The sequence below is a fragment of the Bombina bombina genome, chromosome 3, assembly GCF_027579735.1.
Source record: "Bombina bombina isolate aBomBom1 chromosome 3, aBomBom1.pri, whole genome shotgun sequence".
NCBI classification, from domain to species: Eukaryota; Metazoa; Chordata; class Amphibia; order Anura; family Bombinatoridae; genus Bombina; species Bombina bombina.
In genome coordinates, this window is record NC_069501.1 from 803100521 (window position 1) to 803123548 (window position 23028).

At 37.1% G+C, this 23028-nt stretch overlaps 1 protein-coding gene across 3 annotated transcripts in view; it reads right to left on the reverse strand.

Annotated features, from left to right (window-relative positions):
• The window catches only part of OCA2 (OCA2 melanosomal transmembrane protein), a 739048-nt gene that overhangs the window by 417233 nt on the left and 298787 nt on the right, over positions 1–23028 (reverse strand). For all 3 annotated transcript variants that reach the window (XM_053707724.1, XM_053707725.1, XM_053707723.1), the window contains exon 7: positions 16975–17132. In XM_053707724.1, the coding sequence (XP_053563699.1) occupies positions 16975–17132 (158 nt within the window). The remainder of the gene's footprint in view (positions 1–16974; positions 17133–23028) is intronic.

The window sequence follows — 23028 nt, forward strand, 5'->3', positions numbered from 1 at the left end:
CTGAATCATACAAAGCTGAAGAGACCTCAATTAAAAACAAGCAGAGTGAAAAGCATCTAATGCAGCAAGCATGAGACCAAATATTTCCATTTAAAAGAGCAACCGAGAGAAAAGAAAGATTGAAGTATATAACATTAATTGGCAACCTCGCCTTTTGATGAAACCAAACCTCACGTGCCCTCAGAAACCCCCAGATGACCCCCGTACATGGACGTCTTGCATCTGAAAAGATCACAGGATGAGCAATAAGCTGAAGATAGAGCCATCCAGACATAAACTAACATGTCCTGTAATCTAGATAAATCTTTTTTTCCTTCAAAACAGCCGAGCATGGTCTCTACACCATTGCTGAATCATACAAAGCTAAAGAGACCTCAATTAAAAACAAGCAGAGTGAAAAGCATCTAATGCAGCAAGCATGAGACCAAATATTTCCATTTAAAAAAGCAACTGAGAGAAAAGAAAGATTGAAGATTTAAACAAGCCAACACTAGCTTCAACCTTGATAGAATTATCAAAGAGAGATTCATGGGAATTGAATCTATTTGAACTCCCAGTAAAACAGCCCTTATCTGAGAAACCAGAGAACTATTTGGAAATTTAATTTTCCAACCATATAGGTAAACAAACCAAAATATTGACCAGGTAAGGAAAAACTGCAATACCCTGACAACCAATCACAGACAAAAGGGTTTTTAGAACTTATAATATTTTTTTAGAACTAATAAATATTCTGGTAAAGCAAGAAAATGAAAGTTCTTATCTAAAAAACAAATCTTAAAACTAAATAATGTCCCCAGAATTGGAAACATGAAGGTAAACATCCACATATTTAATGTGGAAATAAACTGACCTAAACTGAAGGCAGAATGGTCCAGATAGTTTCCATTTTGAAAAAGGGAACTCTGACAAACTTGTTCAGATCTTAAAGATCCAAACAACTGGTCTGAAATTATTTCCCTTTTAGGAAGACATTTTATTAAAACCCCTTCCTTTGTTTCAACTTAGGAACAGGAAAAAACATAATTTATGTAAGAACTTACCTGATAACTTCATTTCTTTCATATTAGCAAGAGTCCATGAGCTAGTGACGTATGGGATATACATTCCTACCAGGAGGGGCAAAGTTTCCCAAACCTTAAAATGCCTATAAATACACCCCTCACCACATCCACAATTCAGTTTAACGAATAGCCAAGAAGTGGGGTGATAAGAAAAAAGTGCGAAAGCATATAAAATAAGGAATTGGAATAATTGTGCTTTATACAAAAAAATCATAACCACCACAAAAAAGGGCGGGCCTCATGGACTCTTGCTAATATGAAAGAAATTAATTTATCAGGTAAGTTCTTACATAAATTATGTTTTCTTTCATGTAATTAGCAAGAGTCCATGAGCTAGTGACGTATGGGATAATGACTACCCAAGATGTGGATCTTTCCACGCAAGAGTCACTAGAGAGGGAGGGATAAAATAAAGACAGCCAATTCCTGCTGAAAATAATCCACACCCAAAATAAAGTTTAATGAAAAACATAAACAGAAGATTCAAACTGAAACCGCTGCCTGAAGTACTTTTCTACCAAAAAACTGCTTCAGAAGAAGAAAATACATCAAAATGGTAGAATTTAGTAAAAGTATGCAAAGAGGACCAAGTTGCTGCTTTGCAAATCTGATCAACCGAAGCTTCATTCCTAAACGCCCAGGAAGTAGAAACTGACCTAGTAGAATGAGCTGTAATCCTTTGAGGCGGAGTTTTACCCGACTCGACATAGGCATGATGAATTAAAGATTTCAACCAAGATGCCAAAGAAATGGCAGAAGCTTTCTGGCCTTTTCTAGAACCGGAAAAGATAACAAATAGACTAGAAGTCTTTCGGAAAGACTTAGTAGCTTCAACATAATATTTCAAAGCTCTAACAACATCCAAAGAATGCAACGATTTCTCCTTAGAATTCTTAGGATTAGGACATAATGAAGGAACCACAATTTCTCTACTAATGTTGTTGGAATTCACAACTTTAGGTAAAAATTCAAAAGAAGTTCGCAACACCGCCTTATCCTGATGAAAAATCAGAAAAGGAAACTCACAAGAAAGAGCAGATAATTCAGAGACTCTTCTGGCAGAAGAGATCGCCAAAAGGAACAAAACTTTCCAAGAAAGTAATTTAATGTCCAATGAATGCATAGGTTCAAACGGAGGAGCTTGAAGAGCCCCCAGAACCAAATTCAAACTCCAAGGAGGAGAAATTGACTTAATGACAGGTTTAATACGAACCAAAGCTTGTACAAAACAATGAATATCAGGAAGATTAGCAATCTTTCTGTGAAAAAGAACAGAAAGAGCAGAGATTTGTCCTTTCAAAGAACTTGCGGATAAACCTTTATCTAAACCATCCTGAAGAAACTGTAAAATTCTCGGAATTCTAAAAGAATGCCAAGAAAAATGATGAGAAAGACACCAAGAAATATAAGTCTTCCAGACTCTATAATATATCTCTCTAGATACAGATTTACGAGCCTGTAATATAGTATTAATCACAGAGTCAGAGAAACCTCTTTGACCAAGAATCAAGCGTTCAATCTCCATACCTTTAAATTTAAGGATTTGAGATCCTGATGGAAAAAAGGACCTTGCGACAAAAGGTCTGGTCTTAACGGAAGAGTCCACGGTTGGCAAGAGGCCATCCGGACAAGATCCGCATTCCAAAACCTGTGAGGCCATGCTGGAGCTACCAGCAGAACAAACTAGCATTCCTTCAGAATCTTGGAGATTACTCTTGGAAGAAGAACTAGAGGCGGAAAGATATAGGCAGGATGATACTTCCAAGGAAGTGATAATGCATCCACTGCCTCCGCCTGAGGATCCCGGGATCTGGACAGATACCTGGGAAGTTTCTTGTTTAGATGAGAAGCCATCAGATCTATTTCTGGACGTTCCCACATTTGAACAATCTGAAGAAATACCTCTGGGTGAAGAGACCATTCGCCCGGATGCAACGTTTGGCGACTGAGATAATCCGCTTCCCAATTGTCTATACCTGGGATATGAACCGCAGAGATTAGACAGGAGCTGGATTCCGCCCAAACCAGAATTCGAGATACTTCCTTCATAGCCAGAGGACTGTGAGTCCCTCCTTGATGATTGATGTATGCCACATTGTCTGTCTGAAAACAAATGAACGATTCTCTCTTCAGAAGAGGCCAAGACTGAAGAGCTCTGAAAATTGCACAGAGTTCCAAAATATTGATCGGTAATCTCACCTCCTGAGATTCCCAAACTCCTTGTGCCGTCAGAGATCCCCACACAGCTCCCCAACCTGTAAGACTTGCATCTGTTGAAATTACAGTCCAGGTCGGAAGAACAAAAGAAGCCCCCTGAATTAAACAATGGTGATCTGTCCACCACGTTAGAGAGTGTCGTACAATCGGTTTTAAAGATATTAATTGAGATATCTTTGTGTAATCCCTGCACCATTGATTCAGCATACAGAGCTGAAGAGGTCGCTTGTGAAAACGAGCAAAGGGGATCGCGTCCGATGCAGCAGTCATAAGACCTAGAATTTCCATGCATAAGGCTACCGAAGGGAATGATTGTGACTGAAGGTTTCGACAAGCTGAAATCAATTTTAGACGTCTCTTGTCTGTCAAAGACAGAGTCATGGACACTGAATCTATCTGGAAACCCAGAAAGGTTACCCTTGTCTGAGGAATCAATGAACTTTTTAGTGAATTGATCCTCCAACCATGATCTTGAAGAAACAACACAAGTCGATTTGTATGAGATTCTGCTAAATGTAAAGACTGAGCAAGTACCAAGATATCGTCCAAATAAGGAAATACCACAATACCCTGTTCTCTGATTACAGACAGAAGGGCACCGAGAACCTTTGTAAAAATTCTTGGAGCTGTAGCTAGGCCAAACGGCAGAGCCACAAACTGGTAATGCTTGTCCAGAAAAGAGAATCTCAGGAACTGAAAATGATCTGGATGAATCGGAATATGCAGATATGCATCCTGTAAATCTATTGTGGACATATAATGCCCTTGCTGAACAAAAGGCAAGATAGTCCTTACAGTTACCATTTTGAACATTGGTATCCTTACATAACGATTCAATATTTTTAGATCCAGAACTGGTCTGAAGGAATTCTCCTTCTTTGGTACAATGAAGAGATTTGAATAAAACCCCATCCCCTGTTCCAGAACTGGAACTGGCATAATTACTCCAGCCATCTCTAGATCTGAAACACAATTCAGAAATGCTTGAGCTTTCACTGGATTTACTGGGACACAGGAAAGAAAAAATCTCTTTGCAGGAGGTCTCATCTTGAAACCAATTCTGTACCCTTCTGAAACAATGTTCTGAATCCAAAGATTGTGAACAGAATTGATCCAAATTTCTTTGAAAAAACGTAACCTGCCCCCTACCAGCTGAGCTGGAATGAGGGCCACACCTTCATGTGGACTTAGAAGCTGGCTTTGCTTTTCTAGAAGGCTTGGATTTATTCCAGACTGGAGATGGTTTCCAAACTGAAACTGCTCTTGAGGATGAAGGATCAGGCTTTTGTTCTTTGTTGAAACGAAAGGAAACGATTATTAGCCCTGTTTTTACCCTTAGATTTTTTTATCCTGTGGTAAAAAAGTTCCTTTCCCACCAGTAACAGTTGAGATAATAGAATCCAACTGAGAACCAAATAATGTGTTACCCTGGAAAGAAATGGAAAGTAGAGTTGATTTAGAAGCCATATCAGCATTCCAAGTCTTAAGCCATAAAGCTCTTCTAGCTAAAATAGCTAGAGACATAAACCTGACATCAACTCTGATAATATCAAAAATGGCATCACAGATAAAATTATTAGCATGTTGAAGAAGAATAATAATATTATGAGAATCATGATCTGTTACTTGTTGCGCTAAAGTTTCCAACCAAAAAGTTGAAGCTGCAGCAACATCAGCCAATGATATAGCAGGTCTAAGAAGATTACCTGAACACAGATAAGCTTTTCTTAGAAAGGATTCAATTTTCCTATCTAAAGGATCCTTAAACGAAGTACCATCTGACGTAGGAATAGTAGTACGTTTAGCAAGGGTAGAAATAGCCCCATCAACTCTAGGGATTTTGTCCCAAAATTCTAATCTGTCAGACGGCACAGGATATAATTGCTTAAAACGTTTAGAAGGAGTAAATGAATTACCCAATTTATCCCATTCTCTGGAAATTACTTCAGAAATAGCACTAGGAACAGGAAAAACTTCTGGAATAACCACAGGAGATTTAAAGACCTTATCTAAACGTTTAGAATTAGTATCAAGAGGACCAGAATCCTCAATTTCTAAAGCAATTAGTACTTCTTTAAGTAAAGAACGAATAAATTCCATTTTAAATAAATAAGAAGATTTATCAGCATAAATCTCTGAGAAAGAATCCTCTGAACCCGAAGAGTCATCAGAATCAGAATGATGATGTTCATTTAAAAATTCATCTGTATAAAGAGAAGTTTTAAAAGATTTTTTATGTTTGCTAGAAGGAGGAATAACAGACATAGCCTTCTTGATGGATTCAGAAACAAAATCTCTTATGTTATCAGGAACATTCTGAACATTAGATGTTGATGGCACTGCAACAGGTAATGGTACATTACTAAAGGAAATATTATCTGCATTAACAAGTTTGTCATGACAATTAATACAAACAACAGCTGGAGGAATAGCTACCAAAAGTTTACAGCAGATACACTTAGCTTTGGTAGTTCCAGCACCAGACAGCGATTTTCCTGAAGTATCTTCTGACTCATATGCAACGTGAGACATCTTGCAATATGTAAGAGAAAAAAAAACATATAAAGCAAAATTGATCAAATTCCTTAAATGACAGTTTCAGGAATGGGAAAAAATCCCAATGAACAAGCTTCTAGCAACCAGAAGCAAAGAAAAAATGAAACTTAAATAATGTGGAGACAAAAGCGACGCCCATATTTTTTAGCGCCAAATAAGACGCCCACATTATTTGGCGCCTAAATGCTTTTTGGCGCCAAAAATGACGCCACATCCGGAACGCCGACATCTTTGGCGCAAAAGAACGTCAAAAATGACGCAACTTCTGGCGACACGTATGACGTCGGAAACAGAAAAGATTTTTTGCGCCAAAAAAGTCAGCGCCAAGAATGACGCAATAAAATGAAGCATTTTCAGCCCCCGCGAGCCTAACAGCCCACTGGGAAAAAAAGTCAAATTTTTAAGGTAAGAAAAATAATTGATTCAAGTGCATTATCCCAAATATGAAACTGACTGTCTGAAAATAAGGAATGTTGAACATCCTGAGTCAAGGCAAATAAATGTTTGAATACATATATTTAGAACTTTATAAACAAAGTGCCCAACCATAGCTTAGAGTGTCACAGAAAATAAGACTTACTTACCCCAGGACACTCATCTACATGTTTGTAGAAAGCCAAACCAGTACTGAAACGAAAATCAGCAGAGGTAATGGTATATAAATAAGAGTATATCGTCGATCTGAAAAGGGAGGTAAGAGATGAATCTCTACGACCGATAACAGAGAACCTATGAAATAGACCCCGTAGAAGGAGATCACTGCATTCAAAATAGGCAATACTCTCCTCACATCCCTCTGACATTCACTGCACGCTGAGAGGAAAACCGGGCTCCAACCTGCTGCGGAGCGCATATCAACGTAGAATCTAGCACAAACTTACTTCACCACCTCCATAGGAGGCAAAGTTTGTAAAACTGAATTGTGGGTGAGGTGAGGGGTGTATTTATAGGCATTTTAAGGTTTGGGAAACTTTGCCCCTCCTGGTAGGAATGTATATCCCATACGTCACTAGCTCATGGACTCTTGCTAATTACATGAAAGAAATCACTCCAATAGATAGAATAACCCTCCAATAAGAGGTCTAATTCTGAACCTAGTCGATAACCCTAAGAAACTATATTAAACCTTAAGGATCCAAAAAAAAGAAAAACAAGCCTCCTGAAAAAAGGCACAACCTGCCCCCTTACCAAAACTTATGGATCAGAGGACATTCCTTTATGCAGCATTAGAAAAGTTAGAACATTTTTGGACTGCTAGACTTGATCCAGATTGAATAAGCTTCCAGACAGAACCAAAGGAACCTTGTTTCTGATAGGAGGAAACTGACTTATGTTCCCTGTTCTGACAAAAAAGGAGAAAACTTTTAGAAGCTCTAGAACAGCCTTTTGAATTCTGTGTCCTGAGGAAGAAAAGCTTTCTAGCCTCCAGTCACAGTAGAGATAATAGAGTCCAAACATCATCTTTCCCCAAAAAGAGAGAGATAAACCTGGATTTATGAATCATATCAGCAGACTTTGACAGTACTTTATAGAAGGACTTTATAGTTAAAGACATATTCTTAGAAATAAACTCAAATATGTCAATAACAGCAATACAAATTAAAGCACTAACATATTTGAGCAATTCCAAAAGGCTCAAAAACTTAACTAACAGAATCAGAAAAATGCTTAGACTATATAATCAAATGGCAACGCTAGTAATAAAAACTGCTAGCCTAAAAAGTATAACCTGCTTGCTGAAAAAACCCTCCCTATGGAAGGATTCTAACTTCCAATGTAGAGTCTAAAAAGGAAGAACAATCTTCCAAAGGAATAAAACTATATTTAGCCAAAGATAGAAACATCCCCATCAACTTTAGGGACAGTTTTACAAAGTTCAATATTAAAATTAAAGAAGGATAGATTTTCATAAACCTTGCTGATGGATTAAAATGTTTATCTGGCTTAGCCCATTCTTAAAAATGATCTCAGAGACATCAGGGACAAAAAAAAAACTTTAGACTTAATTTATATTCCTATGTTTAGATTTCCTAAACACACTTAACCTCCGCAACTTTAGGATCCTTAACCTCTAAAGTAAATAAAATCAATTAAAATGAACAAATATGTTAAACTTTAAACAGAAAAGATTGACTGAGAAAACCTCCCCCTCTGAGGATTTAGCAAATTCAGAAAATGGAAAGATTAACCTCAGTTGGCTCAGATCTAGTAAAAGGTTAAGAATTAAACTGACCTTCTATGCTTATTTGAAGGCGGCATAGCTACCAACATATGAGATACTGTAAAGTGAATGAAGTACTTTGCTCCAGACAAAGTCTGTAAGGAACAAAACAAAAAGAACAAATACCATAAAAAAAACTGTAACCTCAATAGGCTCAGAACTAGTAAAATGTAAATAATGAACTAAACTTTTATGCTTATTCGAAGGCGGCATAGATGCAAACATATTAATATTGTAGAGTGAAGTCCTTAGCTCCAGGCAAAGTCTGTAAGGAACAAACAAAAAGAACAGTAATACCTTTAGAAGCAAGAGCAGCATTAGAAAGGTCAAAATGCATGAAAACATTTAAAAATGTGTAGTATAAATATGCTAGATGTAATACTGCAGCCTGCTTCAATAAACACATGTAACACTGATAGAGAAATGTTAAAATGACTCGGCTTCTAAAGTAAGTTTAGTGACAGAAACCAAAGCCTCTATAACAGCAGAAAACTACAAAAGTAGTAATGTGCATAATAGTAAGCAACAAAAGTACTTAGAATGCATAAGTTTGTCAAAGGTTAAAACAACTAGTTTACAATACAAACAGTTAACAGTGGTTGGAAAGTGTTTAGATAACCCAGCTTCTAAGACAGATTTAGATTTAGGGGAGTCAGAAGGCTCCATAACTACAGGAAACTAAAACAAAAGTTAAATGCAGAACAAAACAAGCATACAGCTAAATGGTAATATCTCCATTAAAAGAACTCTTGAGGGGAGGGGAAAAAACAACTTACCCCCTCTGAAAGAAACTCTTTAAAACTTATAGTTTAAAAAATCCTTAAAGCAGAGATTATGTAATACCCAGCCTGGAAACTAGATAGCATACTTATGAGAGGAAACACCCATCAATCTAGTGTCAGATAAATAAAAAAGTGTGCCAAAACATATGCTATCACACCCGACGCATGCTGACCTGAAAGCTGACATGCATAAAAAAATGTACTAGCATGAAAAAAACTAATTTAAAAATATATATGTGCAAAATGAGGGTAAGCGTTAAAAAAAAAAAAAAAAGTGGGTAAAAACATAAAGCAAACTTACAAATAAATACATAAAGTTTTTAAAGGAGGAATTACTTTAAAAAAATATATATACATACATATACATATATATATATATATATATATATATATATATATATATATATATATATATATATATATGTATGTAACTGTCTCAAGGTCATATACATATATACAAAATAGATATAACAATAACCTGAAAAGTATTATAGAGTGCAAACTGATAAAAAAATATATATATTTACCCCTAGTCACGCTAGTACTGGAGGAACATAATAGCAGAGGATCTGGAATAGGAGTATATTGATGAACTAACAGAAAGAGGCAAAGGACAAGTCCATGCAACACCTGTGGAAGAGATTGTGACTAAATCCCAATAGGTAAAAAATAAGCCACTACCTATGCTCCAAATACATCTCTCTAACCATCATTGTACTCTGAGTAGAAATGGGCCTCAACTCAGTCTGAGAACCCCAGGCTCTAACTAAAGAATCAAAAGCACATCTTCATTCTTTACCTTCCTCCAGCGGAGACTAAGACAAGACTGAATTGCCAGTGAGGTGGGATGAATTTTATAGAGCTCTAGGGGGAATCTTTGCCACATTCTAGTGATAGGAAAGAGTAATTCCCAGGAGTAATGGATTGTGGACTCTCGCCACCTGTATGAAAGAAATTATAACTTTTCACCATAACATACTTTATTCTTTGATCCTTTTCCCGACCACACACAATCAAATTTGACTAGGTGAATTGCAGCATAAGAATATCAGATGAAAATCCTCAGGCTGTCAATCTCAAACAAGACTTGGAAAATATAATGAAATAATTGTAATTCCATCAAGGTAGTATAACAAAAAGTACAGATGGGTTCACAAGCAATTAATAACTTGCTTTTTGGACACAGTGTGTGACTTCACCATGCATCATGTGATGATGTCACCACATTGAAGTAGTCATGGGGACACTAATAATGGTGCTCTGAAGATCACAGACCCCTCATTATGCAACTAGTGAACAAAAAAAAAAAGAGAATTTATGCTTACCTGATAAATGTATTTCTTTCTTGACATGGCGAGTCCACGGATCATCATAATTACTGTTGGGAATATCACTCCTGGCCAGCAGGAGGAGGCAAAGAGCACCACAGCAAAGCTGTTAAATGTCCCTCCCTTACCTACAAACCCCAGTCATTCGACCAAAAGGAAAGGAGAAAGGAAGTAAAATAAGGTGCAGAGGTGCCTGAGGTTTATAGAAAGATAAACTGTCTAAAAAATACAGGGCGGGCCGTGGACTCACAGTGTCAAGAAAGAAAGAAATTTATCAGGTAAGCTTAAATTCTCTTTTCTTTCTAATGACATGGTGAGTCCACGGATCATCATAATTACTGTTGGGAACCAATACCCAAGCCAGAGGACACTGATGATAAGGGAGGGAAAAGACAGTTAACCTAAACGGAAGGCACCACTGCTTGAAGAACCTTTCTCCCAAAAGAAGCCTCAGCCAAAGCAAAAGTATCAAACTTATAAAATTTAGAAAAAGTGAGTAAAGATGACCAAGTGGCAGCTTTGCAAATCTGTTCCACAGAAGCTTCATTTTTGAAGGCCCAAAAAGAAGAAACAGCCCTTGTGGAATGAGCCGTGATTTTCTCAGGAGGCTGCTGACCAGCAGTCTCATATGCCAGGCGAATAACACTCCTCAGCCAAAAAGAAAGAGAAGCAGCCATAGCTTTCTGACCCTTGCGCTTCCCAGAAAAAACAACAAACAAAGAAGAAGACTGGCGAAAATCCTCAGTCGCCTGCAAATAAAATTTCAACGCACGAACCACATCCAGGTTGTGCAACAAACGCTCCTTATGAGAAGAAGGATTAGGACACAAAGAATGAACCACAATTTCTTGATTAATATTCCTATCCGAAACCACTTTGGAAAGGAAACCTAAGGCAGTACGCAGGACCATCTTATCAGAATGAAAAATAAGGTAAGGAGATTCACACTGCAGTGCTGAAAGCTCCGAAACTCTTTGAGACAAAGAGATAGCAACCAAAAACAAAACCTTCCAAGGTAACATTTTTATATCCAAAAAATGGATAGGCTCAAATGAAGCCTGTTGAAGAACTCTAAGAACCAAATTAAGACTCCAAGGAGGAGTAGCAAACTTAAACATAGGCCGGATTCTAACCAAGGCCTGACAAAAAGATTGAACATCTAGCACATCCGCCAGATGCTTGTGCAACAAAATAGATGAAGCAGAAACTTGACCTTCCAAGGTACTTGCAGATAAACCCTCCTTCAGACCCTCCTGGAGAAAAGACAAAATTCTAGGAATCCTGACTCTACTCCAAGAATAACCTTTGGAATCAAACCAATACAGCTATTTATGCCATATCTTATAATAACATTTTCTAGTCACAGGCTTATGAGCCTAAATCATAGTCTCAATAACTGACTCAGAAAACCCACGCTTCGATAATATCAAGCATTCAATCTCCAAGCAGTCAGCTTCAGAGAAACGAGATTTGGATGAAGGAAGGGCCCCTGAAGTAGAAGGTCCTTCCTTAACGGAAGACTCCAAGGTGGAAGAGATGAAATCTCCACCAAATCTGAATACCAAATTCTGCGAGGGCACGCCGGTGCATTGAGAATCACTGATGCCCTCTCCTGTCTGATCCAAGCAATGACCCAAGGAAGAAGAGCAAACAGAGGAAACACATATGCCAGACTGAACTCCCAAGGAACTGCCAGAGCATCTATCAGTACAGCCCGAGGATCCCTTGACCTCGATCCATACCTTAGATTCTTGGCATTTTGGTGAGATGCCATGAGATCCAGCTCTGGCTGTCCCCACTTGAGAATCAAGCTGGAAAACACCTCCGGATGAAAAGTCTGTCTGCTCAGAAAATCTGCTTCCTAATTGTCCACCCCTGAAATGTGGATCGCAGACAAACAGCATTTGTGAGCCTCCGGCCACTGAATAATCTTTGCTACCTCTGTCATGGCCAAGGAACTCTGAGTTCCTCCCTGAGGATTGGTGTAAGCCACTGAAAGGTGAAATCTGCCCCTGGGAGGAAAATTCTTGAACTCCAACTTGTATCCATGGGACACCACGTCCACCACCCAGGGATCCAGAACATCCCGAACCCATGCCTGAGCAAAAAAAGAAAGTCTGACCCCCCCCAAGATCCGCTCCCGGACCGGGGGCAGATTCTTCATGCTGACTTTGAGACAGAGACAGGCTTCTTAGATTGATTCCCCTTGCTCCAAGACTGATTAGACTTCCAGGAGGACTTGGATTGTTCCTGCTTGGAAGATGAGGGGGAAGGCTTGCCTGAAAATTTACAAAAGTTACGAAAATTACTCTGTGACCCTTCGTCTTATTCCTCTTATCCTGAGGGAGAGAATGACCCTTTCCTCCCGTAATGTCTGAAATAATCTCAGCTAAGCCCGGCCCAAACAAGGTCTTACCCTTGTAAGGAATAGACAAAAGCTTAGACTTAGAAGACACATATGCAGACCAAGACTTCAAACAAAGCCCTGCGAGCCAAAAAAGCAAAGCCAGAAATTTTTGTTCCCAACTTGATGACCTGCAGAGGCATCTATGATAAAATAATTTATCCAACTTAAGAGCCCTGATCTTATCCAGGATCTCCTCAAGAGGCGTATCTGCCTGAATAGAATCAGACAGCACATCAAACCAATATGCTGCTGCACTAGTGACAGTAGCAATACACACCGCAGGCTGCCATTGCAACCCCTGGTGAAAATACATACTTTTAAGCAACACCTCCAACTTCTTATCCATAGGATCCTTTAAAGGAACAGCTATCCTCTATGGAAATAGTGGTCCTCTTGGCCAAAGTGGAAATCGCTCCCTCCACCTTGGAAACGGTCTGCCAAGACTCCTTAACAGAATCAGCAATTGGAAACATTTTCTTAAAAATCGGAGAAGGGTAAGAAGGAATCCCAGGCTTCTCCCACTCCCATGCAATAATCTTAGAAGCACAGTCTGGAACAGGAAAAACCTCCACCGTGGAAGGAACATCAAAATATTTGTTCAGCTTAATAGATTTCTTTTGAGTGACTACAACCGTAGCGTCAGTCATCCAAGCTAGCCAAAACCTCCTTGAGAAGCACTCGGAGGTGCTCAAGTTTAAACCTGAAAGTTACCACTTAAGCATCAGAAGAAGGAACTATTCTGAGTCCGAGATCTCCCCCCAAGACGCTACAGAATAATCCTCCCCCTCAGATCTATGAGAGGAACTATTCGACATAGCCACACCTGATTCAGATACCTTACTCCCTGAATCCTTCGATCTACTTTTACGCTTCCCCTGTAACATAGGAAAAGCCGCCAGGGCATCAGTTACCACAGAGGATATCTGGGTAGCAATGTCCTGCAAGGAAACCCCAACTTGAGTAACAGATGAAACACTGGGCACTGCATGAGTAGACACAAAAGGATGGGACGTTCAAGGAGAAAGCTGCGGCATATCCTGGACAGGAGACCCTTGAACAGCATCCGCCTTAGCTAATGATGGCTCAGATTCAAAAAGTCTATGCCTATAATGTAATGTCCTATCAATACATGATGAACAAAAAGGGATAGGAGGTTCCACATTAGAGTCAAGCATAAGCTACATGTAACATCTTGCAAAGCCCCTTGATCCATGTTATCAAAAATAAATCAAACTGGCTTCCCAAAAGTTAAAAATAAAAAATGTTACTGGCCCTTTAAATTTTAAAAAGACAACTTTTTTACTGCAAAAAAAAAAAAAACGTTTTCTTTTCCAAACTAAAAAACGCTAAACCAAAAACTACTTCAGGCAGTCTCTTAACCTTAACATACCCTGCTGGGAGCCTACCTGACCTCCTGAAAACCAGATAACATCCACAACGATTCGGACTCAAAAAGACCTGCAGCGCAATGAAAAGCCCAAGGCGTTTTAGCTGACAACGCCACAAGCACCCTCCACACAGACCGGAACACAACAGAGCTCCGGAAAGGTATGCAACTTAATTGCTGCCTCAGCAAACCGCCCCTCCTATTCGTGAGCGTGACAAAAAAAAAACGGCCGCAACAACATATTAGAAAAAAAAGATGGTATAAAAAACAAACACACGCAGCAACACAGCTGCAAAACTGAGAGCCTCTCCTCCAAAGTGTCTAACAGTGCCCACATACTGTCCAATAAAGAAAACTCCACATAGGATTTGAGTCCCAATCCCCAGAAAAGTGCCATAACCTTTTCTTCTGTCAGCAAAGAAAAATAATAAACGGGCACTTACCTGAGACCAATCTGCCCGGCAGCACACAGATATGGGAAGACTTCCTCCCCCCATAGACCCGTGGAAAAAAACGAAAGTCTGACTAATCCTAATCAGGCATTTAGGATAGGGCAGCACCAGACATGGAAGGCACAGTGAGAATGAAAAACCCCACCAGTTTCCAAATGCTCAAAAGCCACCACAGCTCTACTGAAGAGACTGATGTGGAACACAGCTAGACCCCAGAAAAAATAGAACAACCTGCTCTGTTTTAAAAAATAAACTCTTGATCGAAGAATCTTCAGACACCTTAAAGCGTTACCACCTCCTTGCACAGAAAGAGAATTACTAGGGTTTGTGGGTAAGGGAGTCATATTTAAAGGGATACTGAACCCAATTTTTTTCTTTCGTGATTCAGATAGAGCATGGCAATTTTAAGCAACTTTCTAATTTACTCCTATTATCAATTTTTCTTTGTTCTCTTGCTATCTTTATTTGAAAAATAAAGTACAGACCCTGGACAGCACTTGTTTATTGGTGGATGAATTTATCTACCAATCAGCAAGAACAACCCAGGTTGTTCACCAAAAATGGTCCGGCATCTAAACTTACATTCTTGCTTTTCAAATAAAGATACCAAGAGAATAAAGCACATCTGTTAATATTAGTAAATTAGAAAGTTGCTTAAAATTGCATGCTCTATTTGAATCACAAAAGTGTCCCTTGCAGTGGTGCTCTTTGCCTTCTCCTGCAGGCCAGGAGTGATATTCCCAACAGTAATAATGATGATCTGTGGACTCACTGTGTCATTAGAAAGAAAAAGGCGTGCTTAAGTTAATGCTACAGTGCCATCCTCTACACATAGAATATTGTTGCTCTTGGAATGTAAGATTTTCTTTTATTTCAAAAATGTATTTCATCTGTTTAATTGAGACCATTGTAGCAGTATAGTATTCTGGTAAGAAATATAATGCTATATAATGCTCATAGTAATTTTCCTGCTCCCATTGACCAGTTCCTAGAGTGTACTGTCAGATAATCGATTAAAGGCCATGAGGTGAGCATTTTGCCAGAAGTGGTCTAGTGCTCCACGTTACACAGCACCTAAGTGTGGACAGAGATGATATCTCTGGAGGTCTGAGTGTGGTTCAACCCATCAATGAGCAAAGAAGTAATAAATGATGTTTTATTTTTGTGTCACATTAAAATCAGAGAACATAGAAAATGTACTGTTTTTGCTCATGGGACCACTTTGGCTTATCATGAAGATTTTTGTTAGCCATGATAGGAGTTTCTTTAGATAGGAAAAGAACTAACAAATCTCTGGTCAGGTGAGAGTAAGTTAAAGAGAAAGTAGTCAAATAAGGAAAAAGACAGAGAAATTAAATGTTTGATTTAATGAGTAATATCATTATGGTACTGGGACTTTTCCCAAGCAATTTAGACTCTGCTATATTTGCTTGCCAATAAGAATTTTACACATCTAAAGGGAATGTCAGCAAAGGAAGAACAAGCTATTATAGGATACCAAAAAAAGAAATACGAGAATTAAAAAGGCAATTTATAACATATATAGAGTGTGCCATTCATAGAACTAAAGCAAAAATGAAAGAATATGGTATAAGTCTAGCATCAAAACAAAACACTTTCAAGTAAATATGATTCCAGTTGTATGATTTATGTTTTCTTTTGTGCATATTGGTAAAATGTAGTGCTTTAGTGAAGTGGTCCATTGAAATATCTACTATTTGGTGACATATAATGCTGGTTGTACATTTTTTGATCCACTTATACTGGAAGATAATTTTAAATATTTACTTTAACAGTCAGATAATATTAAAACAAATGTTATATTTGATGTTATTGTCGAGGCTGGAAAATGTTTGACAGCAATGTTTTAGTACATAGGTTTTTATGGGCTAGAACCACATCTCTTCTCACTGATTCCTAAGCTATGTCATAAATGTTATATATTTTATTTACACTTTATTTAACCCTGCAGACTAGATTAGAGATTTATAAATAAAAAAATAAATTCAACAAGTTGTCCATGCCACTGTGCTTGTAGCTAGATATTACGAAAAACTTTTCATAAGATGCATGGTGTTTTTCCCGTAGGATTAAAACAGATGTTCACATTGGTTTGTCCTCACAAAATAGCTATAGAAGAAAGATTACCTTCATTACAAATCATGTCTTGAAGTGCCAACAGTTTGAAAGCAAAGCCAATGGAGTGCACTCAAGCAGTGATAGTAGTTTTTGGTTAAGTTCTTTTGTAAACATCTTCTATATTTTTGAATAGCAAAACAGTTTATTATATATATATATATATATATATATATATATATATATATATATATATATATATATATATATATATATATATATATATATATATATATATATGTGTGTGTGTTTGTGTATACATACATACATATATATATATATATATATATATATATATATATATATATATATATACACACATATACACACACATACATGTGAGTATGTTTATGTATGTGCACACACACATAAATACATACATAGTTATAATTCCGCCAGTTAATTACCACCATATTTGACTAACCTGTTCAGGACTTCGCCTTCTTGAGAGAGGATCGTCAATTTGTATAATTTGTACAACAACATATTCCTGAGTTCTTTGATCAAGCACTTCACCTGAAAATGGCCCATCAACATCAAGTTTTAAAAGGGCAGAGTCACGGAAATCTGTAAGGTTCATAGCTTTAAATATCATGTTAAGGGTTAATGCAATATAATTTAAACTTGATTTACAACAGATTTTATTTCAGTAGCAAGAGAACCTCAATATCATTTTTCTTCCTTACAAATATAAATGTAAAGGTTCTTACTGTTTCATGTACTTGTAAAATTTTATATGGAATCTAAAATAAGCCATTACATAATAGAACTTCTGAATCTAAAATATTCAGCTCACATGTACTATAAAGATATCCCACTGCTCTATTGACAATTTTTTCACATTTGAAAGAAAACTAAATTATGCGCTCTTGTTCGCAGTATGCAAAAGTACACTACTTCAAAATTATCAATAAATACATTTACAATATACAGAAATGAAAGGAGAGACATATGAATTATATATGATTAGAACAATCATCTCGCCCAGAGAAATACGATTAAATTATTTTTTCATAACCCTGCTATACCATTTTCAAACACAATTGCCCTCATGATTTTGGGGTGGAAATGTCAATACATAATGCATCATAAACCAGGTAATATCAAGAAATTAGACATTTAGAAAAAAGGATATAATGTAAATTACAGAAATTTCTATTTATTTAACATATTTTAGAAATATTAAAACATGAAAGATAATATTCTATGAATATAAAACTTAAAAATAAACTTCCTTTACTAACATTTAGCAATCATTATTCTCTCCTACCGCTAATAAATTTATTTTGAGTAAAAGCTTTAAAATCACATAACAAATCTGAGCTGTTGGGTTGCTACATATTCTCTACTAGACATGCAGACACAGAAACTTTGTTTCAGAGTTATCGTTCCTCACCAAAAAAAAAAAAATTGTTTAGACTGATGTGTGTTCATTGGGTCATTTTTTTTTTTAATTTTTTTTTTTACATTTTTTTTTTTAAATAACTTTATTTATAGATAGAATCCAATACATACATAGCCGAGATGGCTAAAATTAATGACATTACTGTGATGGGTTCAAAAAGAGAAAATCCAGTTCAGGGTATTTGTCTAGTTACATAATAGATGACTACCATGTAGTGGCTTGGATTCACATTTTCTTATTTATCTCAACTTAACAAAAATAATACAACACAAAAAACAAAAACAAACACAAATATCAATACAAACATAAATTAACTTACCTGGAGTCCCCCAGTTCAACTCGCCCTCCACAGACCATAATATTAGATTGTGAGGGGGGGAGGAGAACATTTAGTTATATCTAGGATATGGTTAATCAATTTTGTGGAACTGAGAAAAACCATTTACCTTTAAGGTTCTCATTTAAAATGAAGAGGCTGTTTCTAAATGGATATACAACTCTTTCTCTAACTGATTCTGGCAGGTGTAGAAGATAGGCTTCCCATTTATGTATAAAACGTTTAATTCGCTTTTCAGGATCTCCCTTCACCTCTACCTGCTCAACTAACATCTGTGTGTGTATGTTTCTGAGAAGTTTTTGGAAGGGAGGAGTTTTCTCCCCCGCCCATCCCGTCAAAATCTGTTGTTTTGTCAAAACTATGACTATGGATATCAAGTTGTCAAATGGTAGAGTCTTATCAGTTGGGATTAGAAATATTATATGTTGGGCTGAGAAAACAATCTGCGTCTTTTGTTACCTTTGTAAGCCAATATGAAAGTTTGAGCCAAAAGCTCTTCAATTTGGGGCAGTCCCATAACAGGTGCAGCCCGTCCGGTGAGACATAGCTGCATTTAGGACAGGTATCCCTAGCCTCAGGAATCCATTTGGTACGGAGGTTCGGGGTTATGTAAGCCTGTTGTAGAAATTTTAGGTGCGATTCCCTCAAATTCACAGAAATAGTAACAGTCTGTATTTTATTTAGGCTTGCATGAACAAGATCTTTGTTTACTATTAGATCATTTCGATGTGATTCTCCGCATAGCGGAGTCCTCAAAGTGTCGAAGGATGGAATTGTAAGTGTGTGTGATTTTGTAGGATCCCTGTTTTGCTAATGCACATAATCTGTCAATGTTAGTATGTTCTTTGGGAAGCTTTCCATCAAGTTTTAATTTGTTAATGTAATGCCTATACTGGAAATATGCAAAACTATGGGAGTCTGGAAGATTGAACTTATCTTTTAATTCTTGAAAAGGAACAATTTCCAATGTCAAAGGGTTGAAGAGTTGTTTAAGCATAGTAAGTTATCTTGAGTGTTACACCTGGAATGCCTTTGTGTATCCAGGTAAGAAGTGTAAATTACCTTGAATTGGTAATTATTTACTCACAGACTTTTCTATCCCCCACAGCTTACATACCCTGGCCCACGCCCTAAGCGGATCTCTATATAGTATGTGGTTTTGGATATGTGATGGCAATGAGGTACAATTTGCATGGGGAAGGAAAGCTAGGCTCATCGGTTTAACAAAATTAGCTTCTAGTGTGGGAACAGTAAAGCAGTTATTTCCAACCAGCCAATCCAGTGTTAATTTAGTTAGTGTAGCCCAGTTGTACCATGAGATGTTTGGGAGGTGAAGCCCTCCTTTATCTAGAGGCATAGCTAGATAATCTCTTCCTATCCTGTGTTTCTTGCCCCTCCAAATAAATTGTCCCAATGCAGACTGTATTAATTTGGTTTCTTGCTGGGTGAGAAGGAAGGGCATCATCTGCAGAGAATATAAGAGTTTGGGCAGCCCCACCATTTTAAAAAGGTGGATTCGCCCTGTAAGAGAGAGGGGTAATTTATTCCATCCCGAAAGCAAAAGTTTTATGTTTCGCACAGTGTTAGTAAGATTCAAAATGATACAATTTGTTGGGTTTCACATGTATGTGAATACATAGATATTTGAAGGATCCATCTGTTATTTTAAGTGTAGTAGTGGACAGAGTGGTATTTTGCTTATTTTGTAACCAGGTGACTTTAGATTTGCTAACATTTAAATTCAAAGTTAAAGAAACATGAAATCCATTTGTTTTCTTTCAAGATTCAGATCAAACATACAATTTTAAACACATTTTCACAAGGGATGGGCGAATGTTTCTAAAAATTCAAAATTTAAAACAAATTTTGATACATTCGTTCGAATTGAATTTCGAATGTTTATATAACATTCTAACATTCTATTTGCGATTTTTCGTTTTCAAATTTTTCAACAAAATTCGAAAATATTCATTCGAATAATAGAATGTTTAGCTATGTATTCATTCAAATTCGAAATAGTATTTCTAGTCTAATACTGTGTTTTTTAAATATAATATTCAAATTCGAATGTGACATTCAAATTTGAATGTCACATTCGAATTCGAAATAGTATTTCTACAATAACATTCGTTCTAACATTCGAATTTATATATAAAAACACATTCGCCCATTCCTAATTTTCACACTGCAGAAAAAAAAGTGAAAGGAGAGGGAGAGATGGAACACTACAGAAAAGGGGTGGAATGGGGGGGGGGGGTCGTATGTAATGATTTCCGGGGGAAAAAAAACTATAAAATGAGGTATTGACAGCTTCCAGTACCAAACATGGCCACCATTAGTGGCAGGGGGGAGGGTAAGATAATTGTTTGGGAGGGATCAGGGAGGAGGGAGGGTTGAGACTGAATTCACTGCACACAAAAAAAAAAGTCCTAAACTGCATACTGGCAGACTATCTGCCTGTACCTAAGATGGTGTGGATGAGTGTCAGTGCGGAGGGAGCTGTGTTGGAAGGATCAGGAGGTGACGTGTCAGGTGGGAGGGTAATCTCTACACAGTTAAACTTAACCTTACAAGCTACCTTATTAAGCCTTTTTTAATGCCAGGAATAATAGAAGATGGCTAATTACTGCTGTGCACCACATTTCTTACACAAAAACAATGGCAAAGCCATGTATGTCTATTTCTGAATAAAGGGGAACCCAGAGCAGCTTTTACAATCATTTGGGTCATGATTGAACAAGTTTTATGTAAATAATTTCAGTGAGAAACCGAACATTTGTTAAAACGTTAACCTTTTTTTTTTTTTTACTATGTTCGTATTTGGCGGTGAAATGGGGGCATAAAATATACCTGTGTATTCAAATTGTAGTACCAGCAATGTCCCTTTAATTATATAAAAGTGCACATGAAGACAAGAGCTCAATATCAGCTCCTAATATTCCAAAGTAATCCTTGTGAACAGCACTTGCATTAAATAGCTTTTAATTAAGGAATAGAATCCAGGATATACAGTACAATAGCGACATTTCGGGTTATTCACCCTCAGTGATGCCATAAAATAATGCTCACAACCATAAAATCTAAATGAAACTATCATGATTCCGATAGAGCATGCAATTTTAAACAACTTTCCAATTTACTTCCATTATCAATTTTGCTTTGTTCTCATGTATCTTTAATTGAAGAGTAAAAATAGGCAGGTTTATAAGAGCTCAGGAGTGTGCATGTATCTTTAGTACTTTATGGAAGCTGTGTTTCACAAGATTGCATAACAAAGCTACAAATAATGTTGCCAAACACTGCTGCCATAGAGTACGTAGACATGTGCACACTCCTGAGCTGTTGTGAGCCTACTTAGTTTTACTCTTCAATAAAAGATGCAAAAAGGACAAAGCAAAGTTGATAACAGAAGTAAAATTGGAACACTGTTTAAAATTGCTTGTTCTATCCGAATTATGAAAGTTTAATTTAGACTTTACTGTCCCTTTAAATCAGTTTTATTTAAGATCTCCTTTGTTACTATGGCTTTTTATTCCTGGCCTGATGGAAGAAAATAAAATAATCATTGTCTTTAGGTACTGTATGATGAAGAAAAAGAGAGAATTAAAAAGTAAAAATAATGAAAAAAGAGGAAGGTTAACCCCTTTGAGTGCTAAGCTGGATTTAATTTTTTCAGTTTTTTTACTATTTTCAAAAAATCCCCAATACTTATGCCATTGGAAAGGTTATGTCATTACCTTTCCAGCTGTGGTTCTTGGGGGTCTGTAGCTGTTTAGATGCCTGAGATACAGGCTTCTAAGCAGCATGCCCCCTTTCCCTATACTTTGTATTGTCAATTTTAAATAAAGTTGCGCGTTTATGTCATCACGTCATTGCGTGTGACGTCACCGCACGTAACGGGAAGTCCCGGCGATGCCTGTCACTATACAGGCCCGATAGCCGGGGTGGAAGTCGGTGGAGCCCCCAGATTGCAAGAAAGGTGGTTGAGTGCTAGCGTCGGCTCTAAGCCGTCATTAGAACTCAAGGGGTTGGGATGTTTCCTTAAATGATAGCGACATTTTACCACAATGGTTCATTGGATACCCCTAATTATCAGAATTTGGTATTGAGCTGAAATGGTTAATAATAGAGCCTTTGATAAAATGTTTATTAAATATAAATTTGATATGACAAGAAACAGATACTTCCCAATAATGTGCTTAGAATCAATGCAGCATAAGCAAATATCTAAAAATGATATAGCTCTGAAGAAACATGTAAAGCCCAAAACAACAACACTGTTAAATGCTCAATTCTTTTTTATTGAAATGGAACAATATACAAAAAGACTATGTTTCAGGCAATACAAGACTATGGACAGAGTGTCAAATGTAGTCTAATAAAGAAGTACTGAGCATTTAGCAGTGTGAGTGTTTGTGTGGTGGCCCCTGAAATGTGCATGCGTAATTCACACACTGGTGCTATATTCATTACTGATTGAGTGCATTGAATAAAAGTGTCTGACCACTAACTGTAGGATAAACACTTGAATCACAAAATACTAAAAACTGCAATAGAACTCACTGAAGTTCAGTAACAGAGGGGCAGTAATTATCTTGAAGTACTATTATGACAGTAGAAGTACAATATCCTGATTGGTTTGTAATTACCTATATTTAAGTACACTAATAAAATGAAGTGTTTTGTTAGGTTTTTATAAAGGCATTGCAATATTTAGCAGTATTTTTCATTTTGAA